This window comes from Caloenas nicobarica, chromosome 15 (assembly GCF_036013445.1).
Source record: "Caloenas nicobarica isolate bCalNic1 chromosome 15, bCalNic1.hap1, whole genome shotgun sequence".
Classification (NCBI taxonomy): Eukaryota; Metazoa; Chordata; class Aves; order Columbiformes; family Columbidae; genus Caloenas; species Caloenas nicobarica.
This window is the reverse complement of record NC_088259.1, coordinates 1,722,275-1,747,133: the sequence shown is the minus strand read 5'-3', so window position 1 is coordinate 1,747,133 and position 24,859 is coordinate 1,722,275. Positions and strand designations below refer to the sequence as shown.

Sequence of the window (24,859 nt, the reverse complement as noted above, 5' to 3'; positions counted from 1 at the left end):
GCCGCGGGTGTCCCGGCCCTCGGTGCAGGCCAACGGCGCCCAGCGGGCTGGGGTGCCCTGACCCGAGACCCCGAACCCGGCGGTTGTTCCCCTTTGGCCTCCTGGGGCCCTCCGTGGCTGGCGGCTGCTCCTCTCTGACCCGACGTCCCCCAAAGACGGCCTCTCCCCAGCCGTTCCCCTGGGCGCCCGGCCCTCCCAGCCGGGGACGGAGAGCCCTGCAGCAGGACAGATGGACTGGGAGCCCCATGGTGGGACCGACACACGGAGACCCTCACAGCAAGACAGACACACAGGGCCCCGCGGCGGGAGAGCCGCCGTCACAGCACCACGTCCTCCCTTCCAGGAGGACAGAGTCGGGGTCCTCGGGGCAGCCGCCACCTCCTCCTGTGTTTCGAGCATCCTCGCAAGCACCTTCGCTGGCCCGCACGGGCACACGAGGGTCGGCCGCCGCTGCACGAAGCCGCTCCCAGCTCCACCAGCCACAATACCCGACCTGGCGGCATCTTCGCTTTGGGCAGCGCAGAATCCAGTATTTCCGCGTGCAGAGACCCTGGTTGCAAAGTCCCCCCTTCACTTCTCCATCTTCTTGGTAGGAAAGAGTCCACTGAGGCCCCAAGCTCATTTAGCATCAAACACATTTATTTCACTTTTATTGACTACAAGAACAGTGAGCACACACGCATACATCACCGAGCACTGAAAAAGAGTATGACCGAAGGGGGGAGAGGGAGAACAAGGGAAAAGGAGTGAGCGAAGGAACAACAGAGCATTGCAGTTGGTTGGTAAGGTGCTTCTCGAATAAAAATAAATATTGTTACTGTTATTGTTACTCATGCAATCGCAGGCCAGGTTTGGAATGAATTTGTGGGATCGGGTAAAAACAGGCACTCGTGTCTCCCACCCCTTTCGACAGAAAGGCCGCTGGAAGAAAACAAGTAGCAATGAGCTATCTGAAAGAGAGCGAGGTGATGGGCGGGCTGGGGCTGCTGAGCCCACAGGAGCCTCAGTTGTTGCTGAGCAGCAGAAACCCACACCTCGCCAGGCAAAAAAGGAGTGAGCTTTTTTCTTTTTTTTTCCTTTTTTTAATAGTTTTTAAACACTGCCACCCATTAAACACGCTGCAGAAGCCAGATGAGTGAGCCAGATCTGCTCACTCCAAATGTAACTCATTTCAGTCCAAGCACACGTCAAGTCTAACTCTGTAAGGCCACTAATTTTAACAGTAACCTTTGATTTCATAACTGTACGCAATGTCAAAAGCAAGTATCTGGTTTCACAGTAGCCTCTGGTGGGTTGTAAAGGTGTCAAAGCCAGGTGGGCTCATCTGAATATGCAGTGGCTGATGAACAGCAGTACCATCTGCAGACCACAAGTCCTCTGCCCCCCCGCCCCCTGCCTCTCTCTCTGAAAGTGCCACTCCTGATTACAGCTGGCTTGGGTCTATTGAAAAAAAGAAAAAGAGAGAAAAGTAGCCTCATTGCAACTGCCTTAACTCTTTTTTTCAGTTGGGAGTCTGGTCTCTAAAGGTACCTGAAGGTGCTTGGATGGAAGCTGGGGAGACCCTCACAACTTGGCAGCACTGGCACTAGCCAGCAGCTCTGTCCACTTCCCAAGCAGCCTGTGCTTGTGTCTTTCACGCTTTCAGGAGAAACCTCTCTGCCAGAAGGAGAACAGACTTCACGGGGACATAATACCAAGCAACTGGTGAACTGCGGCTGCCAGGGAGCAGGCTCTCTCCTAGGACATCAAAGGTGGTGAGCAGGGTCTGCCCAGAATATCCTTGCGGCGCGGGCTCTCCTGCTCACATCCTCTGAGTACTGCAGGACCTGGCAAAATGCACCTACTTCTGGGCACGGTTTGTGTGAGGGGCGGGAGACTAAAGGCAAAATGGTGCAGAATCATGGGCCCTTCTGTTTCCGCAGAGCTAGAGATGACTCCAAGAAGGAAACCCGTTTACTTTCCTTTCTGATTTTGGTTCCAAGTCCACCCTAACTGCCTGGTTCACAGTGTACAAGGCCCTGGTCTTGGCCCATGATCCCCTTCCAAAGGCAGCTGTAGAGGAAGCCTGTGGCTAAAGGCTGAGCTGGGATGAGCTGGGGGGAGGCAGCTCCACGGACATCTCCTCGACACCCGCCTTCTTACGCAGAGGGCCTGGGCTCTCTCATCCAGCCTGGGACGCTCTGCGGGGATGGAGACAGCACAGTCTCTCCACTGTCCATCTCCAGGCAGGTCCTGAAGGAACTGCCATCACCCTGCCACCACTGTCACCAGCCCACAGCGCCTTGGGCAGCCCTTGCCATCACACCCCGGGCTGCAGGGCAGGCAGGGCAGAAAGAACCCCTCTGCCTTTGACCCTACTACAAAGCTCAAGTATCTTCATTACTGGGATCCAGAAACAAAGCAAATCCACCCAACCACTGGCACGGCTCAGTGGGCTGAAGAGGAGCAATGAATGCAGTCCTGTTGCTGCCGCCTTGCTCACAGATGACTCTCATGTCAGCTGCTGGAGCCACAGCCTCAACCTTCTTCCCTGCTCCTCCGAGTCACCACTGGCCCTCCAAATACAACCCCCATACACTGCAGATCAGCCGGCGAGACATCTCCCGTCTCTCGCCCTCTCCCTTTCCCTCCCAAACAACAGCAGCTGAAACCCTCCCCATTCTCCTCTTGCAGGACTGAGAGTCCCACGTCTCAAAATACACCAACCACAGTCAAAGAGTCAATAATTTAAAAATGTCATCTTCATATTTACCAGCACTGTTGAATTATTTCAGTATTGTTCCCTCCCTCCCCCCTTGTTATATATAATAATATACATAACTTAAATGCACATCCATATGAAACCCCTACAGGCTGCTTTTTTATAAATGAGAAACCATATACGTATCATTTGTTTTATCTGAAATGAAATCCATTCTTAAATACCTTCAGAGAACGAGAGGTTGGACAAATGCACAGAGAAGAAGATAAGGAACAGACAGGGAAGAGTTAACAAAACCCCAAAAGATGCAAAAGAACCAGCATGGACTGAGAAAGGCGAAATGACACTTGTGAATCGGAAAATAACTCTAAGGTAATATAGTCAATATTTTTCTCTCTTCTTTCCAGAGGTGGGGAATGGTTTTGCTTCTGCTTGTGGTTTTTTATTTCAGTTTGCTTATTTCTTGCTTTGTTGCAAAGCAGTTTTCCTTTCCATTCAGTGTGCAACAAATGAACTCACGATTGTGTATCCTTTAATGTAACATGCAAGATGGTGGCTTATTGTATTACTAACAATATTATTGTTATTATGATTTTTTTAATCTTATTTTATCACCAATCCAGTAAATTCTTCAATTTAACTGCAGAGGGTTGGCTTTGTATGTTGGTGGTGTTGTTTGCTATTCATTTCCAGCATATAGCAGCAGTGCAAGGATGCATTTTGTTTCCTGTTTTATATATATATATATATATGTATGTATATATATATATAATATATTTGCTATTCCTTTTTTAAAAAAAATTTGTCTCTTGCCATGAACATTGCAGCCAGGATGTCTATGTCTTGCTGACAAATCCAGCATGAAGGCTCCTTCTCCGCTGTTCTCCAGGTGTGAATGCAGATGCTGACTTCCATGAACATGTTGGTCAAGATTCCTGTACAAGGCAGATAGAAATGACCAGTCATGGGGGACTGATTTCTTTGGCTACAAAAGGGCTCCTCTTTGTATGAGGGCACTGGGCAGTAAATTTGCAAACACTTGAGGCCACAGTTTGCACTTAATTACCAGGACCTCTGGTTATTAGCAGGAACTCTTAATTTACTGGGCTGGTGTTGGTGTATGGGGGAGACACCAGTGCTCCCTCACTTTAACCCATTCAGTGAAAACAGGGTGGCTCCCGAAGTGATGCAGAAGTGTCTGGGCTTGCTTGTTTGTACTGTGCCATAGGAGGTCAGAGTAAGCAGATGCAAGAGCCTCCTCTGACCTTCCGAGCTGCAACAGAGCTGGTCACTTTTCCAAGCTTAAAAGCTGCCAATCAAAATCTTCATATGATAAAGAAACACAACATCACATTTCCAAAGAGGCCTCTTGAAATGCAGCTGCAGCCTGGTTGGTGCCAGAGCTCCTCATACATTTTTCAGCAGTGCAGCTGCCTTTAGAAGCTCCCGCTCTCTCCACTGTGCTCCTGCCCCTCAGCTGCCCTGCACGGAGCTCCGTTGGGTTGTGCCACCACGGCAGAGCTGCAGCAACCCGGTTGATGGGGGAGCAATGGGGTCAGAGTGGGGCAGGATTCCTCAAGCCAGCTTTGCCCTGAGGAAAAATGTCTGGGGCTGTGACTGCTTTGGGACATCTGCAGGGAGGTGCAAACCTCGTATACTGCTGCCTGCACCTGCATGCGTGTAAAAAGACAACCTGGGGATCCGACTGGAACTAAAGAAACCTCTTGTTTTGCAGACACTGGTCTGATACTTTGGACTGGCTCTGCAGAACCTGTAGTCATGTTTCTCAGCCCATCCACAAAACTGGTATCACCTCCTTCCCTCCCTGCCCCAGAGGGACAAGCAAGTCCTTTCTTCTCTACATGCAAATGACTGACCCCTCTGCTGAGCGGGACAGCAAGGTGACATCTGCAGGTGGCATGGCACTGGCTTTCTAACCAGAATGAGATGGCCATGACCAGAGCCACCATCACATGGGAACTGCTGACCAAGACCTGCCGCTCAGTGCTGAGGAGCAGCAACACCTACCAGCACCTGTAGCTGCTGGGGATCAGAGACTCTTCCCCAGCTATATCCACCCTCTCACACAGTAGGTATAAATCATACTTGGTACCTTCTCCACCTACCTGAGGTTTCTTGTCCCTTTCCTCTGGAGAAGGTTCTGTTTCTCTGTATACCACAGCTTTGGTTACCAGCATGTCGGGATGCTGTAGTTTTGCCTCTTTGATTGCTAAAGCCAGTGCCTAGAAACCAGAAGGATGAAAGCATTTATCGTCGCTTCCCTGATATCTGGTACATTGCTTTCAGCCAGACAGAACCAGTGGAGAGAAAGCAGCTGAAGCTGAGTGGTATTTCAGGAGGAAATGGATACAGAGGTTCAAAGCTGAACCCACATTAGTCTGGTAGACGAGGCTGGAGCCCACCACTGATCCAGGATTTGTACACCATTGGGATACCTCATACACTGCCTTTCTCTTGCTAGTTTTTTTTTTTCCATAGAGATGCACTATGTCCCAGGTTCCCTACTGAAACCCGAGCAAAGGAACAGCAGCAATTCTATCTGCAGCAAAACCCTAGAAAAGTCTACAATAATAATCTAATTAAATTTATTATCCTAATTCTAAAAATATATTAAAATTATTTTAGAGCCTTTTAAATGCTCTAGTTCTTTATTTTTTCTTCTTAAGCAACAAATCCCAAAGGGTTAGGTCACAGGAAAATGACTTGGTGGCCCTAGAGACTTGTGTCAATCTGTTATTTCATCGAAAATTTGTCACTTTCTGTTCCTCTGTCACGGAGGCAGATGCAAAACGCCATCACTTGGAGTGAGTTAACCTGTAGTGAGACTGTGCTGGAAAGAGAGGAAGAACTTGGATAGCTTTGGAGTATTTCAACAGAGAAAGGGCAACTGGAAACTTGTTTTAAGAAAATAAAAAGGTGATCCCATCACTGGGCTCTGTGCTGAGGTTTCACTTTTATCACTGTTCCGCTGCTGCAGCAGGTGCTGATGCGAGCTGGGCTGCGGCTTCACATGGGTGCCACTGCACTGCCAGACACAGCTGGTAGGTTTGGGAACTTGGGGTCAGTTTCTGGAGTGAAGGAGTAAACAGGTACGAGCCAGATCCAGCAGCATGCACAGACAGAGCTGGGCAAAGCCAGGGCGTCCTGCTCCTACCTGGTCCTGGTCCACATCTTCATCTCCTGTGATAATGATGCGCTTCTCTATTCGGGTCTCGGAAAAACCTCCTTTCACAGTCTACAACAAGAAGGAAAGCACTCACCCACAGCTGTCTGACAAGGAGCTCCCAGAAGATGTAGCTCTGCCCATGGGATCACCACCTTAGGAGCTCTCTCTGTAATTTAGTGTATCTCCCACTACCCTTGACTCAGTGCATGGTTAGAACTGGCAAGACACAGCTGGCCACAGGTGGGGAGGAAAGGAAAAAGGCTGAGTGGCAGGTACTGAGCATCCCTCCTTCCTGCTCAGGTCCTTCACTCACTGGCCTTCTGCTTTCATTTATGTGCACTTAATTTGGGAATTAAATGGCCATGGGTGAGGTCCTCTAATGCATCTTTGTCTTCTTCTTTTCCTACCATCACTCCTCCTTGCCTGGACCACTCTGGCTCTAATAAACCAAATACACTCCACACTAACACAGCTCCCACAGCTGACACAAGGTGAGACGCATGATGCCGTGGGCTTCTTGGGCCAGGGGGACCTGGGGTCTGGCTCTTAGGTACACCTGGGAACACTCACCCCAGTTGCACGAGCAGGAACTCACAGGCACGCTGCTGGCAGCCTAATTCGGAGTCACTTGCACCCTGCAGTTGGCTTCAGGTCAGCGACACTGCACACTGCTCTTTCTTCTCACCCCACTGACTCCCTGCCCTCCCAATGAGTAGAGGTGGGCACAGCTTGTGTTCACAGTCCCCGTGGGTGGTACACAGGTGACAAACACCCGATGCCTGGCTGTCCTTGCCTGCAGCCCCCTGGTCACACCTGGCTGGGTGGGACAGGCAGCACAGCAGGGCTGAACCGGGCATGGGGTGCTCAGAGCAAGGCATGGGGTGTTGTGCTGGCTTGCCATCCCTGACAGGACAGCATACACTTTTTAAGCTTGTAAGGAGGAGAGGAGCTGTACCAACCACAATATAAATCCACCCATCCTCAAATTCCAGTGGCTTGCATCAGAAACCCCCCAGCTGTCCCCTTTGGAGATGCTCTTACCTTGGTAACATGGGTAGTGGTGGAAGTGGAGAGGGTTTCCGCAGTGGCACTGAATATGCTGGTGAGCACATCCTTCCCAGCAGAGCTGCTGGTGATCTGCCAGATAGAGAGCAGCAGCATCAGTGGGGCCACCACAGAGGAGTCCCCAGTGCTGCCTCCAGAAGAGCTGGGACCTCCCACTGGGGGGCACCTACTCAGCCAAGCACAAGAGGGGACAGAGCGGCAAGGGAAAAAAAAAGGACACTGCACTGTGCTTCCAACTGGACCAAGGTTTTTTTGAGAAGCCAGGGAGAGGTTTCCACAGCTACCCCAAGTCCAGAGCTGCAAGAAAGGGCCTCTGCAGTGGGGAGATGATTCCATGGCTGCGTTTTGCTCTTCCTCATCCATCCTCAGGGCCACCCTAAGTGCAGAGTTCTCAGGCCACCTCTAGTTCTGTCCATCCTGCTTTGCATGGCAAGGGCCGGGCAGGCTGCGCTGGTGGCCCAGCCACACAGTGCTGGGTATGTTCTCTGAGCTGCACGAAGTGACAAGCCTGGGGCAGCACGTGGCATTCGGCCAGGCTTGACTCCATTGAAACAAGGCAATTGAGTAAGAAATCACTCTACTCAGGAAGACCTGCTGCTGAGCAGGGTTGTTGATGGCCATCACCTCCACTGGAAGTCTGGAGGCTTTGTGTGTGGCCTTGGGTGGCCAGGCAGGACACCCAGGCCTAAAGATATCTCAGCCTGCTATGAGACTTCACCAGGAACTAGGCTATTTTTTTAGGAATTCTCCTCCTCCAGCTCAAGGCATTTATCTGGCGCAAGAGAAAGGCCACAGGAGAAAGGCCATGGGCAGTGGGTCCTCTGTGGCCTTGCTCCCCGACCTCCTGAGCATCCTTCTGCTCTTCCCAGTACCAACACATCAGCCCAGGGTGCCAGTGCTGGGAACAAAGGACCAACCCCAGCCCCACAGGGCTGCCTCCCTCCCTCCCCACCACTTGGCCTGGCTGGTGGTGCCACGTCCCCCCCTCACCGGCGAGAGGGAGCGAAGGTCCGTCGCGGGAACAGCCCCTTTCCCAGCCTTGGTGCTGTGATCCTGAAAGAGCAGCAGACAGGCATGTTGGCTCTGACACAACACGGGGGCAAAAACAGCAGGTTGCCCTCCACAGACATCCCTGGTGAGGCAAGGTCCCCCCCGCCACAGCGCGGCTGGCCTCCGTCACCCTCTGTGGAGCAGAGGGACTGCAGGGGACAGCGGCTTCCCCACCTCTCGAGGGGCCAGCCCTACTTACTGAGGCCACCAGTGCTGTCTCTGCGGTGCCAGCATGAGCAGCGGCCGTGGCGTCCCTGCTGCCTGGGGTGCCTCCTTCCACCTGCCAGGGCAAAGGGACCTGGTGAGCCTGGAGGTGACAGGGAGGGGGTGACACTCGCAGGGACAGCGTGGCTGTCCTTGCTGCCAGAGGAAGCTGGGGAGGGCCATGAAGCCACAGACACACGTGACGCGGCATGTGTGGTGGCTGTCACCCTGTGGAGATGTCCCATGTGCCAGCATTGCCCAGCAACATGGTAGATGGGGCCAGGGATGCACACAGAATAGCTCTGGGTGGGCTTTGATGTTTTGGGGACTCCAGAAAAACAAGGGTGAGCAGAGGCCCCTGCCTGCCCTGCTCAGCCACCTGCCCTCCCAGTGCTGCCTGGGGACAGCTTTTGCTGGATGGGGGCCCGGCAGAGCCGCCGGGGAGCAGGGCCACAGGAGGGTGGAACCACCACGTCACCTGGGCTGCGTCTGTGGTGCTGAGCCGGTGGGGAGCAGAACCGTCTGCTTCAGGCTTCTTCACGCCTGGCCCCAGGCCAATGGTGACAGCATCCGTTTTCGGGGCTGATGACTGTAGAAGAAACGTGGCAAGTCAGGCACTGGGGCACGATGCCAACAGCCTTGAGTGCTCCTTGTGCACCAGCCTCCATGAGCAGAAAATCCCCACCCCACTCCTCTGCCAGTGCCACACACATGATGTCCTACGGGCGCCACACTGAGCCCTACCTGGGCAAAGAGCAGCGGCCAGGCTGCTGCCCTGGGCAGACGGCCACCATGCAAAGTGCCCTGTGTGACTGACACACCCCAAATCAGACCCGATGCTCTGTCCCTGGGGTTTTCAGGGATTTTTTTTTGATCGATTTATAGACACCATGGGTTAGGTCAAACTCATCTTCAAAAGGTGGCTGAGAACCACCAAATCCATTTCTCTCATGCCCTGCAGCAGGTTTACGACCTGCACCAGCTCCCGGCGGCTGTGGTTACACTCGAGGTGTCAGAACCTCGAGGGGATGGAGACGGGTTTCCAGCACTCCCCTGCTACAGGGAACTGGAGCTGCCAAGGGCTCCTGCACAGGGGATGCTTATCCAGTGCTCAGCACTCCTGAGCCAACAGTCTCCCCTGCCCAGCGCCAGCCATGGGGCCCCGTGGAGATGATCACCCCTGCCCATGGCGCTGCTGCAACGCTGGAGCCCATGGTGTCAGATGTTCCACACATGGGTTTCCAGGCTGGGTCAGAGAAAGCTCCCTCTAATTCTGCAGCTTTTTCCTGGCTCCAGGTCTGGACTCACCCTAGGAGCTCCAGGCAGCATTGGGCACTTACCTGCCAGGGCTGGAGTGCTGCCGCAGTGCTGATGGGGCAGGAGATGGCCCTGGCCCAGCACCGAGGCAAGGCTACATTTTGTCCAAGCTGGGGCTGGCTCTACCGTCCTCTCCCTGCGGCATATACTCAACTTCCACCTGCATGCTGCATGCATTTTTCTTAGCCCCATTATAATCACTCCCAGCATAGCAGTGACCCTCCACAAGCTTTGCAGTGGCTCCCACAAGCTACTCTGCAAATCCCTCCCAGCCCTGGCATGACCAGAGAGGTTAGTTGGCAGCACATTCCTCGTCATTACACAAACTGGTCACTGACTTCATGCAAAACACAAGGACAGAGCTGCTGGTTAGTGACACGTGCCCTTCCCAGCTGCTGCCATGCTGTAGTGGGGTGAGGGGCAGGGTAGGCAGACAAATGCAGGGGATTAAGATGTGACAATGACTTCTCCTGGCTAGCAGATGCACAAAACACATGACAGAGCCATGCAACAAGTGACAGGGTGCACCGGGGGAAAACTGCTACAGTGGACAAGAACCTGGGGATGTTTGAAAGCTAGCACGTTCTTCCAAACCAACGTGGGAGCGCACATCGACAAGGCAATACTGGGCAGCAGGACAAGGGACACAGAAGCGTGATGGCACTGAGACAGTCTTGGTGGAAAGGCGTCCCTGTGTACCTCTAGCTGGGAGACATCTGGGCTGGGCTGGGAGACCTTCTCCCTGCCTTTGACATCCTCTTCCAGTCCAGGAACTACTTTGTCAGCGTGCTGGAAGGAAACCAGGGCCTCGTCTTCCGTTTCACTCTTGTCCTTGTCCAGCTCGGGCAGGCTCCGGGAGATGTCCTCAAAGGCTGTGCCATGGAAATCACCGATCACTGTGAAATCCACCTCTGCTTCCAGGCTAGAGGTCGAACTGACCGTGATGCTGGAGCACTTGCGCTCGATGGCCAGGTGGTTGTCCTTCAGAAAGACCGAGTCCTTCTCTTGGTCCTGCTCCTCCTCGCCGGTGTCACTCTCGGGAGCCCTGTGCCGAGGTGGCTTAGCTTTCTCCTCGGCGCCCTCCCTCAAGCCCGCTCTCTGAATGAGACACAATGGTGGAGAGAGACGGACACAGTGAGCACCACACGGTGCGGCCGCGCTGGCAGTGCCGACGGGGGAGAGGGCAGGAAGAGGAGGAGGAAGAATGCTACAGCCAACATCACAGAGTTGAGTCAAACACAGCTCAAGCATGGAGACTGAAACCTTTCTGACAGCAGCGACTTTGCAAGAGTGAGGTGGGGGGAGAAGGGTTATTCAATCTGATTTTGCCAAAAGTCTTTCGGTAATTAATCATCTCAAAAAAGGGTCAGTCACACAGAAAAGCTTGGCCAGCTTGGGAACGTGTCACTGCACCCGGGGGAAGCAGATGTATGCAAAACAGGTCTGTTAAGACATTCAGAAACAGCTCAGACACCAGTGCTATGGTATGTCAGTAAGGCTGGGCACTCAAAACCAAACAAACGAAGAGAAAGAAAAGAGAGTAGAGTTTGAAAGAAAAGGGTCCCATCAGCCACGCATGGTGAAGGAGAAGCAAAGGACTGTGCCAATTTCACTGAGCATCTGCGTGGGCCCTGCGGAGCATCGCCCCACCAGGGCCGCCCACCAGCCCCGCACGCCAGGGCGGCTGCCTGTGCCAGGGGTGGATCTGTCCCCCAACACAACACTTCCCATCCAGAGGCCTCACGCAGCTGGGGGTGAGTCTTAGGGATGACCCGATTGAGCGTTTGATCAGTGTAATTGACAGCACCATCAGAGCCAAGGGATGACCTCCCTCTGTTAGCCCCTCTCCAGACACAGACATACCTCTCAACTCCGCCATCAGAGGGTACGTTTCCCCTCGACATGCTTTGTCGTGAAGCCATGGGAAATCTAAACCCATGCTGGACTTTGCATCTCGCTCTAGGCAGTTCTCCCTCAGGAACAGCTCTAAGCCCACTGATGCCAGAAGAAACCCACCTCCTGGACTCTGGTCCAAGCACTGGCAGCCAGAGCCATCCCCACAATGGGCCAGGCTGTGCCAGCAAAACCTTCCCTTGGCGCTGCTAGGAGGTTGAGAGGTATGAGAAACAGGGTGTCAAACAAACTCAAGAGGAACACACCTGCATACATGTTTTTTGTGTGTGTGTGTGTATGTATAAATATATACATAACAGCTCTGCAATGGGGAGAGGAGCTGGAAGCACACAGCCCTCAGCTGGTTAAGGTGAGCTTTCATACTATGGTAAGAAGCAGTTAGTAAAACAGCACTGAGACCTGGAAGACCACTGGAACAGCAGTCTTTAAATTCTCTTCTTTCAGGCTGGATTTTACTGATGCGTCACATAAATCCTTTTCTTCCCCACTTGGTTCCTGAGATTTGCTCTGGATTAGAGAAAATGGTTAGTTGTAAGGAAATAAACTCTACAGGAGCTGCTCTAGCACTTACAAGAGCAAAGAAAGCTATTTCATCATCCAGCCACCAGCTTGCCGAAGACAGGGGTAGAGGGGTGAGGCCGGCGAGCTAAGCAAGAAGGGATATCAACATAAGAAATGCAAGGGCGAAGCTGGAAGCATGGGCACGCTACTGCCAGGTGTGTGTGCGTGTCCGTGACAGAGTTGCAGCTCCTTCAGCCACCCCTCCCGTCTCCCTTTCTTGCTCCTGGCCATGAAGCTTGGGTGCCCACTCTCAGGTTTAGTGAGCAGCATTCTCCAGGGTGCCAAAATGTCGAGGCGGGATCACAAAACAAAAGCTGATGAACCAACTGGCCAGTGGGTCTGCATTCAGCAAATAAGCCTGACCACACACACATACATAAAAGGACAGGGGATGCAAAGCGACTGCTGTCAGTCAACGGATGTGTGAGGAGCCACTGAACATGATAATAAAGAGCCACACAACATGCGCATGAACTTTCCATCGGGACAGTTCATTGGGACAGTTACCACGGCTTCTGCCAGTGTGAGTTCGCAGCCAGAGTCAGGGGAGGCCAGGTCAGCACTGTCTTCTTCATGCTCCAGGTCAACAAAAACATCTTCCTTCAGAGAGCGAGGCTGGGAGGTGTCTCCTGAACCAGCCCCTTGCCTGAGGGCCGAGGAGCCCACACAGGACGCAGGTCCCACTGGAGTGACCGGCACCGCTGGTGATGAGGCAAGGCTTGTGTTCAAAAGCATGTCCTGTGCCGGACCTGTCTTCCCTTTTGATTTTGCTGATGTCTCAGCTTCAGGCACACATTCTTGTCCTTCCTGGGCTGCCCTTCGCCCCATTTCGCTTTGCTCGAACATCTTAATTTTAGAGGCCACTGAGGTTTTCCTGTAGCTCTTGCTTTCCTGCCAGCTACCTGGGGCCACGGTGACATCTCCATGCTCCTGGGACGCAGCTCCTGTCTTCCCAGCAACACATATCAACAACCCAGGCTCTATTTGATGTGTCCCACTGCCCACTTGCATCTCTTCCCCGCCTTCATAGATCAAGGCAGAGAGCTGGTACGTCTTGCTTCCTTGACACGATCCCGCTACAGGGGAGTGGGAGTGCAGGACATCGTCAGCTTCTTTGGGAGGAGACTTATCGTGCAGTGGCTGCCCCAAAGCAAGGTCACTATCCCTGGTGGTTTCTCCTACTGTAGGGCTCCTGCCCTGCAGATCTTGTCCCACATTAAACTCCAAGTCCCAGGGTGGCTCTTGCGCTTTGGGATTTGCAGTGTGGAGCAGCCCTCCAGCCCTGGGACTCTCTTGGGGCAGGTCTCTTATTATGGCCTCAGTTTGTTTTTCTGGTTCTTCTGCCTTGGGAGGTAGCTCTTCCACGCAAGGGCTTTTGTCATGGGACAATTCTTCCATCCCACAGCCTTCATCTCTGGTCAGCTTCCCTGATGCGGGCCGTATGTCCTGGGAGAGCTCTTTTATGATGGGTTTCTCCTCCTGGAGCAGCTCTCCTGTGGCAGGGACTTTGCTCTGGGCTGGTCTCACTGTGACAGAGTCCATGCCCTGGGCCACCTCTCCTGTGGCCAGGTCTCTGACCTGGACTGGCCCTCCTGCAGCATCTGTGTTTTGGGGTGGTCCTTCTGCAACAGGACTTGCACATTGATGTAGTTTCCACACAGCAAAGCCCATGTCTTGGGGTTGTTTTTCAGATTCAGGACTGGTGCCCTGGGGTATTGCTACGTCTGCTACAGGGATCACATCTTTGGGTGCTCCTTTGCCTGCTACAGGGCTTGCCTCCTTGTGTGCTACCTCCGCTGAGGGGTTTACATCCTTGGGTGAGCCCACATGTTTTACAGGGCTGGTGCCCCTGGACGGGTCTCTGCCCTCAGGCTCAGTGCCCGGGGTCAGCTCTGCAGGGGCAGCGCTGGATTGCTGTGGACAGGGCGTATGGGCAGGAGTGCTGGGTTTATCCCCTGTCGACCCCACAGTGGTGTGAGGGTGGCCTTGCTGAGGCACAGCTGATGGAGGTGACTTGGTCTGTATCTCTTCCATCTGAAGAACCACTCTGGCACTTTCCTCCTTGTCGCTGTCTGCTCCAGTCCTTCCCGAGAGCCCCTCCATTGCCGTACAGATATCTGGGCTCTCTATTGGCTTCCCTCTGTGCTCCTCAGCCCCACGGCCATCTCCTGCCACGCCACGCAACTTCAAGCCTCCCACCGGGCTTTGCAGCTCCATCTCATCTGGTCCCACCTCTCGGGAACAGGGAAGGGCTCCACCTACCTTGGCTTCTTCACAGCCTGTCAACCCAGCAGATGTTTTCTCTTGCTGTAGGGGCAGCCCACCCTCTGGCCTCGAGATGGGATGTCCCACCATGCTGGTCCCATCACAGCCTGTCCCGGGCTGCTCCAGTGCTTCAGCAGATTTTCCAGACACTGTCCTCTGTTGCTGGCTTGCTGAGGAAGGGGGTTGGAACTCTTCTGCCACAGGTGCCACACGCCCAGATCTCTCCTCGGATGCATTCGCAGTGGCTTCTGGTCTCTCCTCCAAGCCAAGCTGCCCACCAGTCTCCAAGAGCAGGTGTGTTTTATTGTCCTTCTCCTCTCCCTCTGGATCTCCTAAGTAGATGATCCTCTGGGTCGCAGAAGTCTCTGAGCTGTCGTCACTAGCCTTCACTTTAATTTTAACAAGGTCTGTGGCTGGCACTCTGGCCTCCTGCTTCCTGGGGGCTGCAGAAGCATGTTCCTTGGAGACCACTTTGCTTTCTCCCTGGGGAGGCTCTGGCCCCAAAATCGTGGCCCTTTGCCTCTCTTCAGGCTGCTGACATGGCTTGGGCAGACCTGGCTCACTGGCAGTTGCTTCCTCGCTCTGCTCTTGGGGCTCTTTCTCTGAGCTCTCAGCTGGCAGGCACTCTGCCTCCTGGCTGGGCTCCCCCCTGGTTTCCTTCTCATAGATCTCATCCTCCCAGACAGACTCAAAATCCTCTGGACTAGCGATCATTTTTGCTCTCGTCCGGGTATCCAGAGCTGCATCTGCTGGCTCTTGCTGGCCTGCCACTTCCTTGGCTTTACCTACTGCCACCTCCACTTTCGATATGCTCGCACTCATTTCCACCTCTGAGGTACCTGCACGTGCTTCTTCTTTCTTGACTCCCAGAACTTTCTTTAGAGCTACCACTTCCAGCCTAGGACTTTCTCTCTCTATAAAAACCCAGTGCTCCGAGCCCTGCATTGCAATTGGAGCAAGAAGAGTTAGCATCAAACATTACCTAACTGCTGATGACTGCTGTTATGAGTAACAGAAAGCTGATTTGCCTCAGACAGGGCTGACTAAATTATTATTATTACCCAAGCAAAAGCTGAGACAGGGTCTATACAAAGAGCCTGGCAACTCACTGATGGAGAGAAGGGACTGAAAATAAGGGGTCTGATGCCATAACAGGTACTGAGTCCCTCTATTCTCTCCAGGGACCACGTTTTGCTCTGGGCGGTGGCTCACTGACATATCTGCGACATCTGCAGCTTTCTTGGAAATACAGAAGTGGGAGCAACATTGCCAGCAGACACACTAACAGCCATCAGGGCATCTCTCATGAGGCTGAGGAACACAGCCGGTTAAACCCAACTGGGACTCCTCATCTGACTCCTGTTTTAAGCTGTCTCTAGCAATCTCTATGAGCAAAGGGTGAGGTTTCATTGTAGGCAACAGTCTGTGTTTTGAGTAGCTTCACTCTTCAGCTTCATCCATGTGCCCTAAGACTATGTCAGACTGCTGGGAGCATCATCAAGAAAAGAAACCACCTTTAGGCCTCAGGAAGGCCCTTTCCCCTTCCTATCAGATGCTGCAGCTCAGTGTCACTCCAAAGTCCATTCTTCCTGTCCAGCTCTTCAAGGAAATCTCATCAGAAGCAATTATTTAGCAGAGGTTCCTAGCAATGCTGAAACCAAGTAGTTCAGAAAATGTAACCTGTAAAAGGTTACCTGTGAAATGCAAGAGAAGACCACAGGCTTGGCAGCTGAGACATCTACGGGCACTGCATCAAGGACCAAGCAAAGGTTGTTGAGCATCCTGCAGCAAGGACACAGTGGGTATGTGATATTCCACACAGTGTCTCTGTGGTGCTGCGCAGGGAAGGATGCCACATTACTGTTACTACATACACTTTGTACATTCACGTTTGTCCTGCAAGACAGCTAAAAACTTCCCAAGTGTCAAGAATAAAGCACTGCTAAAATTCAAGCACTTCCGGAACAGAAGGTAGAAAATAATCCATGAGAAGACAGCAGCGGGAAAACATTTTCACCAAAGAGGAAGCCCAGCAGCCTCCCCAGGCACCCTACTGCAGGCAGCACACACGCCAAGGGCGATGCTCGGGCACGGTCCTGCAGATTCCCCAAGGGGCTGGCTCTGCCCGTAGCACAGGCTGCTTGGGCACCAGCCTGGGGCAGAGGCAGCGTCACTTCTGCAGCCTGGGCAAGACTGACCTTCTGTGGCGCCAGGATGCACTCCAGCCCCAGATGATGCACTCCCACTCCCCACTCAGACTAGGAAAAATAATCCTTGAAAATGTGAGCCATGCCCCGCACGGGGGTGTCAGGGTGAATGTTTGCAGCAGTTGCACCTGAAATGGAAACCTAATAACTGAGATTGAATAAGGGGAAACAGGGGCAGAGAGAAGCAGATTGAGGGGGAAGGGAAAAGAAGGTGAAATTAGAGGAAAGGAGGAAAACCAGTCACTAGTGGAAAGGCTTCCAGAAGGAGGAGAAATTGGTGAAAGCCCCTGTCAGAAAAACGCCACCTCCCAGCTCCTGCCTTCTCCACCAGGTGCCAAAGAAAGCAAAGCCCCCCAGGCACAGTGCTCCAGGCCTTGCCCTGGCAGCACCGAGGCAAGAAGCAGACCTCACGCTGCCCCCTGAAAAACCCTGAGGGCAGAGATGGGTGCAGGCTCTCGGCACTGCCAGGACAGCCATTGGGGTGGCATACGTGCATTGCAAGCCATGCCACACTCACAGCAGTAAGGGCACCCTCCTCCACAGATGGAAGTCGGATCCTTGCCAGGGATCTGCCATGGCACCTGCACCCTGCCACAGCCAGGCAGCCCCACGCAGCCATGCTGGAGGAGCCAGGTCTTCAGGAGACCTGTCCCATGCCAGCTCCCTACAGCACCGCTCGCACAAGCCTCTCCAGTGTCCCTTTACCCTGTGCTCGTATGCACCATCTCCTCTCCAGGTCCCTTCCTCCACACTTGCCTCCGATGCAGGTTTTATTTCTTCCTAGTCCATAGAAATCTCAACAGAGGCAGTCAGTGACTGCCAGGAGCACCAGGTTGCACCTAGGTCTTTCACAGTTGGGTTTGACCCAACATTATCACTAACTTAGCAGCTGCACTGGGCCTGTAGTAAGCCCAGGTTGATCTCTACATTCCTTCAACACCAGTCTTCCCGTTCAGTAGCGATGCTTGTGAGCGATTCAACCAGAAGATTGCTTAGGTTCCTGAGGGTACAGGAGCTTCTCTTCTGCTCCTGCACTGCAGTCTCATTGCTGAACCCTTTCTGCAGCCAAGGCAAGGATGGACGGGTTGTGAGCACACGTACAAATCTCTTCAGTAAAGCCCTCTCATCCCCCTTCTCTGGCTGCAAACCAGAATCCTTCAGAGGAGACCCTCCTGGACAAAAATAAAGAGTTTCTTCAGGCTCCTTCCCTGAGTTAAGGCTTGAGATATATGTTGTATATTAAAAAGCCTTATGACAAGTCTTCTGAAGCCTGGAACAATGTGTTCACCCATGGCAGCACCTCTTAACCAGCAAAGAAAACCCCAAGGCTCCGGATTTATTTCCAATCCAGCTTTCTTCTCCTCAAACTTTGTTGAGATGAGCACAGCCCACTCCAAGGGAACAGCCAACTACTCTGTGATGTGAACTGAACTCTGCTCCCAAGGGCTCAATGCCAGCTCTGGCCACGGCTCTGCTTCCACAGCTCATGGCAGCACTTGTGTCTCCACAGCCTGAGGACTCCCAGGGATGTTCGGAGTAAATATCTGGATATTTGGGTATGTCCTGCAGGAGAGAATTTCTGGAGCTCCCAGGACTGGCAGGACAGGCTCCAAGGCAGGAGCCGAGTCTAAGAAGTGATGATGCTGGGAAGGGTCTGTCCATGGAGCAACTTTGACTTCCCAAGGCATAGCTTCCTTTCCCGCTTCCCCCCTCAACACATCTGCTCTAGGAATAGGAGCATTTGGGAAGGTGATTCTCACTGTGGCCTACACATCACAAGAGAGAGCGAGCTGGTAGAAAGGAAAGAAGTGAGAGCGCAGAGCAGAGGCAGCCTTCTGTCCCTGCCAACAGAGCCCATAACCTCGGCAGCACCCAGGGCAGGCAGGAGGTTTCTCCCTTTGGCATCCTTCTGGGTCCCTGCCATTCTTCTTTGTTCCTCGGGGAGACAAAGCTCACAGCTCACCTGAGAGGAAAGCATGAGCCTCACGACAAGGAAGGGAGAATGAGTGATCTGAGACTTTGAGACAACACACTAGGTTGCTTTTTCACCCAAAGCTATAGAGACTCCCAGCACATTCCAGCCCTGCATTCTGGTCCTCCAGCAGGAGTGAGGACTGAGGGACAGAGCAGTGGGTAGAGATGCGAATAGCTGAGGATGACATAACACAACCTCAGTGGGTCTGAAGCCCATGGACACTGAGGGACTTTCTAGCTGAGCGTGATGAGAACTACAAGCTCTGCAGATGTGCTGTCCGCATGCCGTCACACTCTTGGGGCTACAGATTCCTCATGGTGACCACAGGCCAGGAGAAGACAAGGTCCCACCTATCAACTGCTGAGTCTCAGCCACTAATGCCTGGAGAAAAATCACCAGTGAGGCCAACTCAGCACCTGCACCCCAGCACAGCCCTGGCACCCCGAGGGTCTCCAGAGGGCAAGACTCTGAAACAAGAGATGTATGTGTACCTCATTTCTGCTCTTTCTGTCCACTAGCTCCTAGAAGATGCCAGTGTGGACCAGGAGATGCTGCTGCAGAGCCCAAGCTTCCCTGAAGGTGCCTGTACTCTTGTTGGAGCCCAAGGCTGTGCCCGAGCTCTCACACCCATAGTGACTCCTGGGACACGTGCTACAGCCAGCCCAGGCTCAGGGCACAGCCTGCCAGCGCTAACAACTTCTGCACTGACTGACCGAGATGCCAAAGAGTGAGAGTGGGACTGGCCTCGCCCCTGCCCCTGCCTCGCCTGCTCCCCTGCCCGATGCTGCTCCTGCTCCGCTGCCTTCCCTGGGGGCACTCGGGCAGGACGTGCATCCCAGCACCGCTGAGCACCACACTGCATCCTGGCTGGGACCAACCACACCAGAAGCAGATCTCAAAGACAGGTTTTCTTCTGCTCAATGGTATCTTCTCTTGGCTGTCCTGGGAAACAACCACCGTCATGTGAGACAAAAACTGCATGCAGGCAGTGCTGAGAGCCCACATTCCTCATCCATGGGCACTGTGCGAGTACAGCATAGGCAGCATGACCCTGCTTTGCACAGGTGTAAGTCCAACATTTCTGATGCCTCCAGAGATGCCCTATTTCAGAGTGCCTGGGCCCGGGGAACTGTAACTGTAGCCAAAGCAAAAGGAAAGCACACGGGATTGCTAAAGACAGCTTGTAGCTGCCTGCCTGCCTGCACCTGGAGCAGACACCCGCGGAATGCCTCTGCACCAGCACCAGCCTCCAGCACGGTGCCCTCACTCCCACAGCCAGCCCGGCGGGCACGGCAGGGCTTCACTGGAAGGTCTCTCCCAGAACCCTGTCTCATAGCCCAGAAGAAACAGTCAGGGGAGCAGATTTCACCAACAGCCCTGTCCTGGTGAGTGAGTGATCCTGCCCACCACTGGAGAGGGGACCCACCCAATGGGGCCAGCAAATAGCTCTGCTCAGAGGGCAGGAGCCATCTCGGCAGGCTGGAGGGCCCCACGGGGGCGAAACTGTGATGGAGGGGGTGGGGAGAGAAGTAGGATGGTGACAACCTCAGGAGAAGAGACAAGGCTTTTCTGCGTGAAAGACTCCATGCTTAGGGAAGCTCCATGCTCAGATGCAAAATCGTCTAGGGTGTCTTCTTCCATCGTCTGTGCCAGCACGGAAACCCCAGCACCCACAGAAAAAGAAAGAAAAAGACAGAAAGACAGAGAGAGAGAGAGAGAAAGAGCACATGAGAAGGAATGAAAGAACAAAAGGTGGGCAGGTGGGTGGGTGGATAGGTGGATCGAAGGATGGATGGAAGAACAGAGGTCGCAGCTATGCCAGCTCTAGATGCTCCATTTACATGTCTGCACTTTACGTATTTGCTTGTAAAAAAGATGTGGGGTGAGGTCCCTCTTCCCAGCTCAGTGCTTTGGTGCAGGGCTGTGAGCTCACCTCTGCCCGAGTCACCCTGCAGCCTCAGCTCTCCGGTCAGTGCTGGGGACCAGCGGGCACACGGGCACATCACGAATCCCCCGCAGACAGCACCTGGCCCAGCCGCCTCACAGCCCAGCCCCATGTCCTCATGTGCTCTGCAAGACTGTCCCACGAGGGAGCCAAGGCAAAGCCGGCCCCAGGTGTGGCATCCACCCTGCCTGCAACCATGGCCACTGGTGCGGGCACAGGACTGGCTTCAGAGCCTCCTTGGGGCAGAGGACATCACGGAGGGGAGAGCGAGCCGGGAGGTCCCTGGCAGGGAGAAGGCACCCAGGCTGGCAGCAGGGATGCCCTTGCGACGCGCTGCCTTTACCAAGCAGCCAGGAATCCAGCGCCACAGAGCACCTAGTGGTGCCACATCTGTGCCCCTCACACAGCTCCAGGGATTCTGCACGTCCTGGCAGCCCCAGTTCCAGCTCTCCAGGCGCCTTCCTTTCACACTCGCTGTCCCACTGCAAAGCCAGCAGGCAAAACGCCAGGAGAAAAGGACATGCGTGCAGGATGCCACTGCGGCACTGCTCACCCCTTCGCCTACTCCCATCACTCAGGTCCTGGGACACCTCTGCACAGGCGCCTGGTTCTGCTCTGCTGAGGACACTCCTCTGGCAAGAGCTGCACCAGGCACTGCCATGCAGCAGCTCTGCTGGTACAAGGGGCGACGAAAGCCCCATCTCATGGACCAACACAGCCACAGCCCAGCTCTCAGGTACTCCCAAAACACAGTGCTCCGGAGAAGGATGAGACGTTCAACCCCATGCAGTGCCTGGGCACAAGGGAAGATTACTACCAGCAGTGTGCAAAGGGTTAGCTCGTTACGAAACTTAGAGATGCTGGCCTGGTCAAAGGCCCCCTCCTTCCACCCCGTGTCCTCTTCATGTAACTTCCACCATGTTCCCCCAGGGTGGCACAGGAAGCAGAGATTCAGAGCCCAACAGCTGAGGAACACCTCCCCATGAACAACCTGACCCCCTCCATAAGAGAAGCAGTGGAACAAACCTCGCTGGCCTTTTCTGGGGTTCCCTTTGGTGTTTCATCTTCATGCTTGGGTGAGGAAGAGGCTGGTGAGGAAGGCAGCCTCCTGTCCCGGTCCCTGTGAACCAGCTTGCTGTTGGGCTCCTTCAGGGTCCGTTTCAGCTCATTGATGCTGGCCTGATGCTTCAGCAAAACATCTTCTGGCTTGTCTAAAAACTTGGGGAAGGAGAGAGGAAGATAATGATGATTAAAGCACCAGTCAAAGCGAGAGATGAGTAGGGGCACTGGGAGGGTTTGCTTCACAAAGGGCTTGAATTCAGGGTCTCGAGAGCCAAATGAATGGTGTGTCAGAGCACCCTGGTCTGCAGTTCTCACTAGGACCATTGCAGGGAGCAGCAAAAAGGCAGCACATGGCTGAACATGTGTGTCAGGCTTTCCCTGTGAAGGGCACAGCATGCCCCTTGGGCATCTCGGGGACAAGCTAAGCCACCCGAAGGAAAAGAGTGGGGTCTCCCTTGGGATCAGCAAGGGATTAGGCCCCACTGGAAATAACCAGCAGCTTCCTCTGCTGCTCGCTCGTGCCAGGCACGAAGGGAGCCTCAGCCTCTGTCCCAGCAGGGCAGGGAACAGGCATTTCCAATGGAGCTCCTTCCAAGCGTCAAAGAGCAGGAGGTCAAGGGCTGGTCAGAGATGTCCAGCATGGATCCAAGCCCAGACCACTATGGACCAGCCTGAGCCCACCAGCAGCCTGGGGTGGGGTCTGGCCTGCTGTCGAGAGAGGACAGCTCAGAATGCTCAAGTGCAAGGTGGGGTTTAGGCATTAGAGCATCATCTTGGGACGATTCAGGCACCAGGGCGGCTCCCCCTGTCCTGCCACAGAGGTGGGCAAACTGGCTCAGAGCAAGAACCCTGGCTTGTGCTTCAACCTCAAACTCAAACCTACTTTGAGGTTCGAAAGGAGTCACCTAAAATACCTCCCCGGTATTTCTCCTCAGCAACAGCTCAGAGACCCAAGAGTCCCGTGAAAAACTCTACCAAATTTTCCAGATCCTGAAGACTCAGCGCAGCTCATGAAAAGAACTCCCCCTATAGACTCACGGGTGGAGAAGTGCTTCATGGTTTGCCCACCTCTGGGCTCAGGGTGTGCCAGGGTAGCAGCACATGCACATGCAGTGGGGAAGCAATGAGGCGGGTGGGGGGGACCAGAGCTCAACTCCCCAGTGGGGTCTGCCCTGCGGTGCCGAGCGGGGCGGTGAAGTGCTGTGTGGTGGCAGTGTGGCAAACCCCATCGCCTGGCCACGTTTGTCCCCATCGACAGCTCCAGCGAGGATCTATATCCCACTGCAGGTGGAGGCGAAACCACCAGGGAGCAGCTGTGAATGGGATGAATTGTTCCTGATGCGGGGCCACCGCAGACACAGCAGTCTGTGCAGGGGAGGGCACAGCCTCCCTCTTCTCTCTGACAGCTCTTAGGCTGGGCAGGTGCAGGGGTGGGCGCCAGTGCGGCCCCACAGGCAGCTGAGCAGGCGCTGAAGGCAGCTCAGAGACTCCTTCCCTCTGCAAGGAGCTCCAGCACGGCTTTCGGTGGAGGGGAGCCCTGCTGCGGGAGCAGGGGTTGCAGGGGAGCAGAGCTCTCGGGCAGGGCAGGGGACAGAGGCAGCTCAGGTCAGGCCAAAGCAGAGCATGGGTCGAGGTGCCAGCGGGAGCGAAGGGACCAGCCTCCACAGGAGAGGTGGGCTGCAGGGCTGGATGGAGAGGAGACACGAGGCGAGGACACGGCAGAGTCAGCAACACGAGCAGAAGCCAGGTCTTCCCAACGGGCCAAGGACTCGGCATGGGGGCCTGCCCGTTGCACCTTGGGAGAGCTCTTGCTCACATGTATGATTACAACTACCTTACTTAGTGGGATAGAAGATGCTGTGTGAGTGCTGGGGCAGATCCCCAGCTGTCTGATCATCGGGCTTCTCTAGCATCCAACCCCCCGCCCTGGTGCATCTTGTATTCCAGTAAATAGGGTGACACATAGTGTTGCTTTGGAAGGGATGGACAATATGATGCACCGATGAGGACTAAGATACTCCAGAGAGAGAATACCTCCTGCTTGTGCCTGGGGGTTGTTTCGTGCTCCGGCTGGCAGCAAAGAGAGGGTTAAAAGTAACCAGCAGGGTCAGTTGAGGGAACTTGTCACAAACATCGCAGCTAAGCTGATGGACTGGTAGGGCACAGAAGGATGGGAACCCCCCTCCCCTCACAGTGTGGGGCTGAAATGGGCTGGGGTGTCTCTGGGCCAAGCCCGGGGGACAGGGGTAGGGAGTGGAGGGGCTGTGCCTAGGGAGTGGTGGGCACGAATGGGCACTGGTGTGCCTGTCCTGTCCCCATTCCCATCCCTGTCCTGGAGCAGGGCTGCTCCTCCCAGGTTCAGCCCTGCCCAGGGATGGGCCTTGAGACCACCTGGAGGGTGCTGGGGAATCGGAGTTGAGCCACATCCCGGTGACAGCCCCACTTCCACAGGTGAGGCCAAGAGCCGTGTCCCAGGGGTCCCACCAGCCTGGGGCACAGCTGGCAGAGGAAGGGCTGCAGGGGACCGTACCCTGAGGTGACCCTTCCTACCTGCAGCCCAGCCCTGCTGCCCGTGCCTGGTCCCCTGCCTGCCCTCTCCAGGTGTGAGCCAGCCTACACATCCACCTCTGCCTTCCTCTGCCCGCCTCGTCTGTACCTTCAGCTCCTTGATTTTCGTCGGGGTGGTCACCTCCTCATCCTCTATGTCGGATCGTCTCCTGCTGCCACACTCACCATCCTCATCCTGCTTCTCACCCTCAGCGTCATGGTTCTCGCTGACGGAGGCTGGGCGTGAGAACTCTGCCCATGGGGGAGAGCCTGGGTCACCCCAGCCCTGCCACCCCCAATCCCCCCACTCCCCATGTCCTGCCCCCCACCCTGCCTGCTCAGACCTGGGGACAGAGGAACCCCAAACACCCTGCAGCAGGGACAGCTGGTCCCAGGGGTCCCAAGGCACAGGGGGCCAGGGAGGAGCCTCATCCCCAATCTGCCCAACCCCAGCCCTGCCACATCCCCCTGCTCATGCGCAGTCTGAGCTATCACTTGAGGTGGAGACAGACCCTCTACCATGGGGCTGGTGTTGGGGACAGCCTCCAGAAGGAAGCCTGACAGCTGCTGTAACCCTGCGAAATGAGCCAAACAGCTCGCAGAGATGAGCCGAACGGCACCCCCTTGCACCCACCAGCAGACCGATCTCCGCCCCCCATCCCAATTTGGGGCATACCTCCGTCAAGGCTGCGAGACATGGTGTACCGTTTGCTGGAGGAGCGCTCAAAGAAGGGAGCTGGGCGGTCGATGAGGGCGCTGGCCTGCCGTGTCTGCGCCTGCGTCCGCCCGCTGTAGCGAAACTTGGAGCCCATCACCAGGAAGCCCTTAGGCGGTGGCTCTGGGGACACCAGCCTAGGGG

The 24,859-nt window shown here is 54.7% G+C and overlaps 1 protein-coding gene across 3 annotated transcripts in view; it reads right to left on the bottom strand.

Moving 5' to 3' along the window:
* Nucleotides 1–664: 664 nt before the first annotated feature.
* Nucleotides 665–24,859, bottom strand: part of EPB41L1 (erythrocyte membrane protein band 4.1 like 1) — a 72,577-nt gene continuing 48,382 nt past the window's right edge. Inside the window, exons 12-25 of one of the 3 annotated variants that reach the window (XM_065645940.1) lie at nucleotides 24,677–24,852; nucleotides 24,110–24,252; nucleotides 21,418–21,609; nucleotides 19,992–20,090; nucleotides 12,507–15,203; nucleotides 11,838–11,945; nucleotides 10,224–10,622; nucleotides 8,686–8,796; nucleotides 8,203–8,283; nucleotides 7,944–8,006; nucleotides 6,930–7,025; nucleotides 5,877–5,957; nucleotides 4,828–4,944; nucleotides 665–3,636 (exon numbers count right to left, since the gene is read on the bottom strand). In XM_065645940.1, the coding sequence (XP_065502012.1) occupies nucleotides 3,628–3,636; nucleotides 4,828–4,944; nucleotides 5,877–5,957; nucleotides 6,930–7,025; nucleotides 7,944–8,006; nucleotides 8,203–8,283; nucleotides 8,686–8,796; nucleotides 10,224–10,622; nucleotides 11,838–11,945; nucleotides 12,507–15,203; nucleotides 19,992–20,090; nucleotides 21,418–21,609; nucleotides 24,110–24,252; nucleotides 24,677–24,852 (4,372 nt within the window). In that variant the 3' untranslated portion in view covers nucleotides 665–3,627. The remainder of the gene's footprint in view (nucleotides 3,637–4,827; nucleotides 4,945–5,876; nucleotides 5,958–6,929; nucleotides 7,026–7,943; nucleotides 8,007–8,202; nucleotides 8,284–8,685; nucleotides 8,797–10,223; nucleotides 10,623–11,837; nucleotides 11,946–12,506; nucleotides 15,204–19,991; nucleotides 20,091–21,417; nucleotides 21,610–24,109; nucleotides 24,253–24,676; nucleotides 24,853–24,859) is intronic. The other 2 variants (XM_065645941.1, XM_065645942.1) reach the window with 2 other exon arrangements.